The sequence below is a fragment of the Siphateles boraxobius genome, unplaced genomic scaffold (assembly GCF_051911475.1).
Source record: "Siphateles boraxobius isolate OS27281-9 unplaced genomic scaffold, OSU_SipBor_1 1, whole genome shotgun sequence".
NCBI lineage: Eukaryota > Metazoa > Chordata > Actinopteri > Cypriniformes > Leuciscidae > Siphateles > Siphateles boraxobius.
In genome coordinates this window covers 18,254,575-18,265,943 of record NW_027508699.1, presented here as the reverse complement: position 1 = coordinate 18,265,943, position 11,369 = coordinate 18,254,575, and the positions used below count along the sequence as shown (strand labels likewise).

At 37.1% G+C, this 11,369-nt stretch overlaps 1 protein-coding gene across 3 annotated transcripts; it reads right to left on the bottom strand.

The window, feature by feature from the left end:
- Positions 1-339: 339 nt before the first annotated feature.
- On the bottom strand, positions 340-11,310 carry znf644a (zinc finger protein 644a). 3 transcript variants are annotated; one of them, XM_077226424.1, is made up of 6 exons: positions 11,191-11,310; positions 4,845-7,473; positions 3,013-3,543; positions 2,339-2,464; positions 1,528-1,630; positions 340-1,330 (listed from the first exon to the last, which is right to left on the bottom strand). In XM_077226424.1, the coding sequence occupies exons 2-6, from the start codon at positions 7,447-7,449 to the stop codon at positions 1,138-1,140; spliced, it is 3,558 nt and encodes a 1,185-aa protein (XP_077082539.1). In that variant the 5' UTR covers positions 7,450-7,473; positions 11,191-11,310; the 3' UTR covers positions 340-1,137. The 3 variants fall into 3 exon arrangements, with proteins under 3 accessions (XP_077082539.1, XP_077082547.1, XP_077082556.1); XM_077226432.1 differs by having other exon boundaries at positions 3,013-3,540; XM_077226441.1 differs by lacking the exon at positions 2,339-2,464 and having other exon boundaries at positions 11,191-11,300.
- Between the last annotated feature and the right edge of the window lie 59 nt (positions 11,311-11,369).

The following is an 11,369-nucleotide window of genomic DNA, read 5'->3' as shown; positions in this document are numbered from 1 at the left end:
AAAACCCTTCAGTTACTTCTGCTCATGTTTCATTTGAAGAAAAAAGGAGTATATGGGGGAAAAACTACTTTATATACCCATAAACTTGTTGAAACCAAACTTTTCAGGATCCCGGTTAAAACCACAAGTTTTTCACATGACTGGATGATTTTGCTTTCTGCATGTATTCCACTAGTATCACTAGTAATATCTTCACAATGTCTGCAAAGATTATCTAGGTTATATTAGACTAGAATACATCTGCTAGTATTGTTGGCAATATGCGAATTATGTGGTGTAATCTGTTAATATCAACAATTACTAAGTAAGTTACATTCATAGCTTAACATACCAACAAGCTGAAGACGACAAAAACATTTTATTCTGAACAGCAAAAATGTTTATAGTGATTTACATTTTTCACATAAATTACCTAAAAAGGTTTATACACAAAAATATCTGAACTGTAAAAAATGGCCTACACAAGTAACAGTTAATGTTTTTTTTTTTTTTGCACACATGGCAAACTTACAGATTTAAGATAAAATCAAAACAGGGTAATAAGGGAAAACCAAAATGTTACCGGAGCGGAAACGGTGTAAACAGGGAGTTATGACATGCATTCTGTCTGAACCGCTAAATATCAATAGAACAGAGTGTTTTACACAATGACTGATGTGTTGACATGAGTTAAACTTCTGAATCAGGTAAATATATAGACTTACATTTTTACACATATGCATCATATGCGCACCTTCCAAGGCCCATGGATGGGACAACAGAAAGACAAAATTGTGTTTGTTCTCAAATTAAAATGGCTTGTTATAAAATCCACATACAGAATAATTTTAGTTTTTGTAGAGCATAGATCTGTGATGACGACAGAATAAACTCAAAGTGAGAAGCATCTGAGGTAAAGGTTGTCTTTTGGTGGTGGGTTCCACTGAAATCTCAACATATTCACCCACCTTTCGTACGTTCTTTGACCATGTACAACACCAGCACAATGTAACAATATCTAAAAAGCGGTCTGTGATAAGAATTGATCCTCATTCAGATTAAAACCAGAAGTCCTTACTGATGGCAATATAAAAGTTAAACCAAACAATTTACACACAAGTGATATTCCCAGGACAATTTGTGTGTGTGTTCCTGGGCTCATGAGGATGTTTGCATCACTGAAGATTGTGCCTGTGGTACTGTGTTGGAGCATGAGTCCTTGGGGAAGGAGGTGACTTCCACCATCCCAGCCCCTGTGTGCGGTACAGCGGTATTCATAATGTGCCTCTGTAAATGCTTTATCCAGTCCTCCTGCACTGACAAAGGGCCCTGGAAGACTAGGTCACAAAACCTGCATGTGGAAACAATTACACATTAGATTACAATGATGCATTGACAAATGTGAAAAGAATGGAAAAACAAGAATTAAAACTACACAAAAAGAATTTAAAAATAAACAACATGCATTACAATATATATTTCATAATATTCACGTTAAATATATATTGTATATTAAATAAGCATGTATATATTTGTAACAGAGGTTACCTGCAAGTAAGTCTGTAGATTTCCTCTGGACTGTGCAGCAGCGGGTACATTTTCTTCTTTGACATCGACCTTGATCTTTGCTTTCTCTGTTTACAGTCATAAGCTGCAATAATGAACAATGCACTTGTTAGAACTTAAATAAAGATATTTAAAAAGTACATCATATGCGTTTAACCTATAACAACATTTAAGGCTTTTTCTCAGGTTTTTAATGTTTAGCAAAATATGTAAAAGCACCTATTCCATATATTACAAATAAAGTCTTACCCTTGTGGTGGCTGGCTCACATGACCAGTCGAATACCACTCGCTTTATCTCAGTAACCCTCTATTATTGGGCATTTGATTGTGAATATAAAAAAATAATAAAAAATCTAAAGATAACAATACTTTTACAATGGCATCGTGCAGGAACTACAATCTGATTAACCATCAGGTGTCCGTATAAATCTCTGCTTCTAAAAGCACCTCAATTATCCTTGCGATTATAAAAAAAATCTATTCAAAATGTTTGCATTACATAAAGGGTTAGTTCACCCAAAAATGTAAGTTCTGTCATTAATTACTCCCCTAATTATTATTTTGGGGGGGTTTTGCGCACAAAAAGTATTCTCATTGCTTCATAATATTAAGGTTGAACCTCTGTAGGTACATGGACTATTTTAACGATGTTTTTACTACTAAGCAAAGTTTGGTAAAGGGAGTGAGCATGTGACATGCATTCTGCAAGATCTAAGCCCTAGGAAAGTAGAACAAGAAGCCAAATTCAAGTACACAGGTGCATTTACATAGGAGGAAAGAAAGGTGCATACTAGTTCCATCCAGAAGAGCTTTTTTCTTTCTATGTGCATATGCCCTCAAATGATTGGAGAGACTAACACCACTGTGGAAGGTGGCATTACAGTGGACGCAAACTTTTCTATTGAGTTCACTTTTCTCTGTAACAAAAACACAACACATAAAAATGAAACACTTATAGTCATAATAGATACTGTAATACACTGTCAATGTATTCTTCATGTTCAAACCACTCAAATTCAGGCCTCTCTTCAAATGATCATTTAGCAGTAGCGATCAGTCTATATTTGGAGAAGCCTAACATTTGCAATTTATATAAAATACTACACTAGTGTATAATAAGTATATAAAGCAGACTACATTTTATGGCTATAGCGAAAATAAAAGTTATACATTTACATTTGAAATAATTAAAGCAACATTTGAACCATTCATTATTAAACGATGAGGGTATAATCTCTTCATGTTTAGTTCCACTCAAAATAATAATTTTGACATAACTTATTCCACCTCATGTTGTTCCAATCGAGTATGCTTGTTCTTTTTCTGCATTTCAAGCATATGGGTTTGGTCAAACATAAGACTGAGCAAAGTGTCACAGAATTTCTTTTTTTTGCAAGAACTGTCCCTTCAAGGAGTGGTTCAGCTTTATTACAGTTGATCAGTGGAACAAATGAAACCTAGTTACCTTCTAGTGAATTTGGCACTGCTTTGAAAGGTTCTATCTCAAGGCCACAGTCTTTGCCTGAAGATAAAAGGAGAGCCTTTCTCGCCATGTGGGATGAGTGCTTGGCTTTGGTCTCTTCATGGGCTCTTCTTTTCTTCAAAATTCCAATCAGATCACTTGGTGGTGAGCCTTTATTAATCTCTATCCTTTTCTTTTCCTCCTTATCTTTATGGGGTTTGACAGTAGAGGCGAAGGTTAGTCCGTTATTCAAACTAATAGGATGGAAAGACTTGGTGCCACGGCACTTCTTCTCAAGAACCTGTAGCTTCATCTGAAACTGTTTCTTGTCGCGCATCAATTCTTTCAATATGATGACTGGAGATTTGGATGCGGTGGAAGTAGGTTTGCCCAGTCGCTTCAGGTGGCCTCGTACATGATTGGACAGCCCAGTCCTGTTGTCAAACCACTCCCTACAGAGAGGACAGATGAGCTCTGTCTGTTGGCAGTCGGTTGGGAGCTCTGCAGAATGATCAGTCTGGGATGTGTCCTCTGCTGGGATCAGAAAGCAAAAGGGAAACCACAAGTAATAAGCCTAATTTGCAACAAATATTTATTACATTAAAGCCAATTCAATCTGTCCAAACTAAAACTGAAAACATCTAGATTAACCAGCCTGCATGTCAGTTAACTTGCACCACAATGGTTGCGTGGGAATTTTAAACCACGACTATTCCTGACTGTAAACAAATTCAAGTACATGTGGCCAGCATGAGGGCACCGAAAAACAGCTTGGAGAATTGAAACATCAGCAACCGCACGGAACACCTCAAAGAAATGTTTTATTTGCCAACTCTTCTACATTTCCATTCTCAGATAATCTCCAATCTTTCCATTTTCAGCTTATATACTAATGGATTTTCAATTAGAAATGATTGTCATTAGGATATTATAACAAGTCAAATGAATGACTATGAGTATGTCTGATTTGAACGCTTCACACCATTCATGAGGGTGGTATTATTATTCTAAATGTGTTGTGGATGGTGCACACATTTATACACCATTTTTATTTTCTTGTATAAATCTTGATGCGTTTATGATAAAGCTATACATACATAAGCACTCTGAAATTTGGACATTTCACCCACAATCTACATTTTTAATAAAATTATAATTGACCACCAAATACACAACCAATTTTATGCAATTTGGCATGACAACCTAGTAGTATGAAAAAGTATTGCAAGGAATTCCCTCATTGCAGCACCACTTTCTAGCCAATTATCAGAAAATTTGGCCCACTGCCTCTTCTAGACATTCTTTTTATATACCAAATATGATAGTTCTTTCAATAAAATTGGCATACACTATGTTCTGACGTCTACACCAAGTTTTGTTAATTTTGGAAAAAATACAGGTCGATCAGTAAATCTGGACGACACCTGAAAAATGCATTGGGTTGTACCTGCTAAATGACATTTTCCAAACAAAAAAAAACAAAACAAAAAAACTCTGTAATGGTCTATATTAAAAAACTAAACTTTAAATGAGTATCGCTTGTCAGTAAGTTTAGCTATATGCCTAGCAGTACACAAAATATTCTAGAGATGCTCCAAAAGAACAATTCTGGTCGGTACTGATAAGCCGTGAATTATTTTCATGTTATGGTCGCTAACTGGTAAAACCAGCCGCTAAAATTTCTAGCCTACAATCAAAATGTTAATCTCTTAAATCTGAAAAAGAGGAAATTTATCATAATTAAAGATTTTGCTACATAACTACTACCTTAATTGATTTTATTAACAAATGGAATAGGAAAACTATAAGTCTATCAAGTACAAGAGATGCATCACCTGTTTTGATTTGTGGCAATTTTCGTCGTCGAACTGGAGGTACTTTGTCAAGAGAAGTCACCTTAGCTGCAGATACAGAATGCCGTGCTTTTAGGCCCACTCTGTGCAAATGTCCTCTTATATGATTGGAGAGGCTAATTCCTGACTCAAATACAGCAGGACAGTATGGACAAGCCTTCAGATCTGTCTCAACATCTGAGCTCGCTTCACGCTTTACAGTGGCGATCGACTCTGAGATCTCTTCTTCCTTGTATTCATCTTTAACAGAAAACATCCTCAGGGAACTGTGATTTCTCTTAAAGTGACTAGTTGAGGCAACAAGACTTGCCTTTGCAGGTGAAGTCTGTTTTCTTACAAAACGTGCATTGGCCTTCTTGTTGATTTCACATTCTTCAGGTCTAAGATCATCATTAGAATCACACATAAAGTCAACGTCGTTGATAAATTCTTTACTCCTCTTGGATGTTTCAGGTTTCTTGAAATTTTGTCGACATTTCGGGAAATCTAAAAGAATATCTTGGCCCTGCATATTGTGGAATGGAGTTGACATTTTCCTTTTAGAAGGTGACTTCTTCAATGTTTGCTTTTCCAAACCTAAATGTGTATAATATGAGTTTCCAACATCTGAACAAGTAACGTTTCCATCAGACTTAAAAGTTCTTTTGGTGTTCCCTTCTTTAAAATGAGCTGATCTTTTCAGACACTTAGAGGGGGAAAAACTTGTTCCTGTTCCAGAGTAATTGAGGGAATTGTCAAGAAACTCTGTTGTACTGCTTCCATCAGGATGAGTGTTGCATTCTGAGGCACTCTGGTCACTAGGTTTCTTTCTGGATAAAAGTGTGTGAAATGATTTGTCAAGTCCTGATTGGCTTTGGACACTTTTGTGCATCCACACCTTTTTCTTTCGTAATAGACCGCACTTCTGATCAGACAACAAACTCCCGTTTTTGTCTGGTGCACGGAGCTTCACAGACAATTTTGGTGACTTTGCTGTTGGTTTTGCACATGAAGTAAGAACTTTGCAAACAGAGGTCGGCTGTTCAGTTAGCGATAGTTCTTCATCACTACTGTCAAGGGAATGTGAGGATGCCTGTTCTTCATTAAAATGCGGCTGACATGAAGCCTTAACATGATTTCCAATTATGTCTTTAGGTTTTCTTTCAACAGAACAGGAGTAGGAAACTGGACATGTTGATTTATTGACTTTGCGCTCCTGAAATCCATCTGATTTCCAAACAGTAAGATCAGCACCACTGATGCCATGCTTATGAAGCAAATGGCGTCTCAGTTCAACTTCATTCATTTCAACAAAATCACACTTATTACAACTATAGTATCGCTTGTCCTTCTCGTGGGTCTTAGCGTGTTGCACAAAGGTGTTCGGACAGTTCGTTCCAAAGGTACATTGGGGGCATTGTAAATTTGCATCTTTACCTTCATCTTTAATTTGAGGCAACTCATTTATTTCTTCCATAATTTTCTGTCGCTTGCCCTGGTGAACACTTATGTGATTTAACAGCGAACTACGATCATGGTAACACTGCCCACATTCCTTACATATGAATGGCTTTGAACTAGTTGTATCTTTATTACCTGTACTTTGTCTGTTTTCTAGTGATTTATCTTTAAAACCGCTGTTATGCTGAAAAAAAGTTGGTTCCTCCCTAGTGTCTGATGGCAAAGTTTCTCTAATCAATCCCATCTTTTGAGTCTTGCTAATTGGTTTTTTTGCTTGTTTGGGAAACAGGTGTTTGACTGCCTCAGCAGCTCCATTTAAATACTTGGAATGTTTTACAATGGGTGACTTTAATTTGGATGGTTTTCTTGGGGAACGCGTCTTCTTAACAGGACTGCACTCTGTCCGGCTTCCTTCACCTGGATGATCTTTTTTTGAATCAAAATTCAAATCAGAGTATAGGTCCTCTGAAGGATCGACTTTTAAGACCAATTTTTCTTTACGTTTTCTTCTTTGACGGCCGAGTGGTGATGGAACTCTTCTTTTATGGTTGATGGGTGAAGGAACGGGGGACAGTTTTTCCTCCATTTCGAGACCGTTATCATCATCCCACAAGAACTTCATAAATTCCCTTTGGGGATTCCAGCTAAGGTCATTTCCATCATCATAATTATCTAATGAACTTTCTGGAGATTCTGTATCAAAGCCCCATATACCCCTGTTCTCCACATCCTCCGCAGTCAATGTTTGCCTGATTGTTATTTCCCCCTCTTTTCTGAGTGGATCAGGTCCTTCAAAGTGGACGTTGGTTGTGACAGAATTCTGAGCTTGTAATGATTTGGGAAGGAATACTGGTACATTTTTTGAAATATCCAACAAGATTTCATCTGATATATGGGGTGAGGTGGATCCATTAACGTAAGCAGCCTTGGCTGGTCCATCTGAGCAAATGGAGTCCATAAAACCGACACTGGTCAGGAGGTCTCCTTGGTCACTGAGTAGTGCCATGGTCTCTTGAGGACAATGCACTGATGGACCTGGTGTAGCCCCCTCTGCAGAGAATGTCTCGCTGTTCAAAAGGTCTTGGGAGATTCTTGACATTGAGGTGTCATTCTCCTCTACTTTGGCACTCTCCTTCAAACCAGACATTCCTAAGAGTCCTAAGGACTGTTCCTGGGACAAAACAAAAACAAAACAAAAACATGAGATGAGCATTAAAATCAATATATAAATGAATTCATGTTAAGTTAGAGACATTAAAGTTAAATAACCCTACAGCAAATGTATGCAGTTAGATCTATAGCATACCGTTCATAGAATTTAATTTAGGATTGGAAAAGGAAAAACTATTTTATATCCTCTCTTGGTTACTATTTCAAGTGCTCCAGCAAAAGCATTTTAAAAGCATTCCACCACATTTTTGGAAACTTTCTGTAAAATTCTGCTTACTTAAAGGGTTAGGCCTAGTTACCCCAAACATGAAAATTCTGTCATTAATTCCTCATGTCGTTCAAAACTCGTAACCCCTAATTTATACTGCACACGTCTGCGGCACATTACTGGCTCCGATGGTTTTGTTCCCTGCTCCATGCACTGCCAACTCACACCAGGAGCATTCCAGAAGCACTGGATTCGCAAGACCACGAGATTTGCCTGTCCGACGTTGTTTTTCCTGATTTTTCGTGTTTTTTGTCTTGATTTTTGGGGTTCTACCATGGGTTCGTTGGCTAAATGCTTATGTTTTGTCCAATTTAATTTTGTTTATTGCTATGTCCTACTTTGTTGTGCTGTAGCCTACAGACAATGCTAATACGCTTAAAAGTCCAGTTATGAACGACATGGATGATACATTTTAGCTGTGTTTTTTAGTAGTTTAAAATGCATCCTCAATTATCTTGTATCTAAATGTCAAATTAGTGCCTGTGCGGCTTGGATGCAGCAACCGTCAAAAATAGACCAGGCACCTATCTTTAGCGAAGCAGCACGGAGAGCCGCTTCTGGGACACTTCTGAAAAATTCTGCGGCGCGGCTGGTATAAACACAAGCATTGACAGGAGTGGCCATGACCAGTGGTGGCCGTGTCGGAGCTGTAATACACCACAGATGTGTGCAGTGTAAATAAGGGGTAATACCTTCGTTCATCTTCGGAATACAAATTAAGATCTTTTTAATGAAATCTGAGAGCTTTCTCTCGCTCCATTGACAGCTATGCAACTACCATTTTCAAGCCCCCGAAAAGGTAAGAAAGACATCATAAAAGTAATCAGTGACTTTTATGAAGCTACGAGAGTGCTTTGTTTGCGGAAGAAAATAAAATAAAAACATTTTACCACTTTATTTACAAATATTAATCTTGAATGCGCTCATGAGAGCACCACGACGCATGCATTGGGGTGGTGATGGCGCAGTGGATAAGACGCATGCCTTTGGTGTGAGAGACCCGGGTTCGAATCCACTGTGAGACACCAATGTGCAATGAGCAAGACACTTAACCCCTAGTTGCTCCAGAGGTGTGCGACCTCTGACATATATAGCAATTGTAAGTCGTTTTGGATAAAAGCGTCAGCTAAATGAATAAATGTAAATGAATGAAATTAATTAAATGAAATGTAAATGCATGTTGTGTTGATGTGAGAGCAGACCTTGTTGCGTGAACGTGCAGCACTCTAGTCTAGTAACTTCATTAACATGAGGTTAAACCACTGGCGTCACATGGATTACTTTCGTGATGTCTTTACTACCTTTCTGAATTTTCATTTTTGGGTGAACTACCCCTTTACAACTATTAAAACACATACAGACATCAACATCAGCCCTTGTTTATCACTGAAGAGATCGTAAAATTGTTGCTGCATTTTATTAGCCCACAACATGCCGTTTATGAAATTTATACAATAGGGTTAAATCTGCATAGGCAGTTGATCAATTCTGGTTTTATGTGATGCTGTCACCAAGGTAACATTACATTATCTAGCTATGTTGGTAAGGCTAGATTTTTATTAAAATGGTGGCAGCTTCAAACATTTCAGCTTCTATGTCACTATTGTGCAGCAGCAATAAGATGTAGCCTATTTATTTTCACTGAACAATATTAAACTAAATAATCATATCTGCTTGTATTACTCTCAAAGTAACTTCAGATCGAATTGAATTTGATATTGTTAAAAAATATATAATTTCTATAACAATAACTAAAAATACAGGAAATGCAAACTGAATTCAATGTAAATCTTTCCTACACTTTATGGACTTAACAGTGCATGGGTAACAAAGTCTATGTTCACAATGTCAGTCCAAATCCGATTAATTGAGTATCCGATTGGAATCTTATCTAAATTATTGACTGTTCACACTGTGTATTGCAACTGTTCAGATCTGATTTGTGTGTCCTGTGTGGTGCTCTTTCCTTTTCCTTTCCTTTTCCTTTCCTTTCCTTGTTTTCCTTGTTTTTCCTTATGGCATGGCAATGACATTACGTTGGTAGGCATACGCAAACGACAACAAAGCGTTTACCTTTTACGTGGTGAGAGAAAGTGAAAAACTACGCAAAATCCGATTCGAGCGGTCAGACTGAAACAGATTTCGAGAAATGCAATTTGAATAGCTTAGGACTTCAAATCACATATGAATGCATCTCAAAGCGGATTTGTAAAAATCGCATTTCATGTGATTTTTTTTTGCTGCTCCCACTTACTAAATACAATCAGATTCAAATCAGATATACACAAAAATCGGATTAGGACTGACAGTCTGAATGAGGCTTAATAAGTTTTTGCCATTCACCTTTTGCTTATGGCATGAGTGATAGTCATAATTGCCTCTTGAGTATAGGCTATATGATAAATAAACATCATAACTGGACTTAGTCATAACTGTATTTAACTTATATTATGCTATTATATAAGTGCACTGCCAGGTTACTACAAAAATACTACTACTATTATTAATAAAAAAACATTATTTATGTAGCTATAGCTACTTTTGACAGCTGGTTAGCAATATAATTAAAATTCAAAGCAAATTTGAACATGCATAAATGTAGTAAGCCAATCCATTCCTATTGTAACATGCATTTTTGCGGTAAGCACCCCTAACTGGTTGGTCTTGCATGCTTAAATTGAGTGGAAATGACACGTACAACTAGGCAGAGTTTTAGCTTAATACTATAATGACATTAGAGTGTGCATTATAAATTGTGGCTGATACAGAGCAGTTACAGGGACACCACTTCACTGTGCACACAAGATGTAGGAAGGATTTCACTTTGCTTATGTGCACTATGACACACTGTATGAATAAAATATAAAACACCTGACAACAATGTACAAAGAATAACCAACAGATAACGGGAAATCGCTCCGATCTCTTCTTTTCATGTGACAACGTTATGAAAAATCACATGCTCTCAGAAAATAATCTTTAGGACAACATCTGTGCCTAAATGTATAAATAACACATGAACAGTTTAAATAACACATTAAAAGTTTTAACAGTTGTCATGATATATAATTGTTGTGATGCAATTCTTAAACAGCACATTATATCTTTCTGGATCAAGTTCTGTATATTGCATAATTAGAGGTTCACAAAACAGCAAATGTCTTCAACCCAGCAACGAATTTACTCACAAACAGTCATTTTTAATAATTCAAACTGGCAGTGAAAATCGAGAATTACGTGCATTAATAACTTGAAATATATTTCTGACATCTTTCTGTTAAGGCATTGCTGTTACTACATGATAGTGTGCTATGAGAGTGTGCTAGCAAGGTAGCAATCAAGCCCATTATGTTCAACATCAAGCTTAAAAACACTTGCCCGTAGGATAATGTTGGGGACACTTTGATAGTTTCACCTTTCAATGTTGTTGGCAAATGAATTTTAGCCTACCTTTCTGCAGGTGCGATTGTGGACAATAAAACTGAACTGAAATCATTTCATTTTTGCTCGCTCAAGCTTTCCATTTATTGCGAAGCCGCCATATTTGCTCGATGGTCCACAGACAAAGGCATCTCACCTCATTGAGGGGGACTCCAAAAACTTGACTAAATGTATTTTAAAAAGTGTTG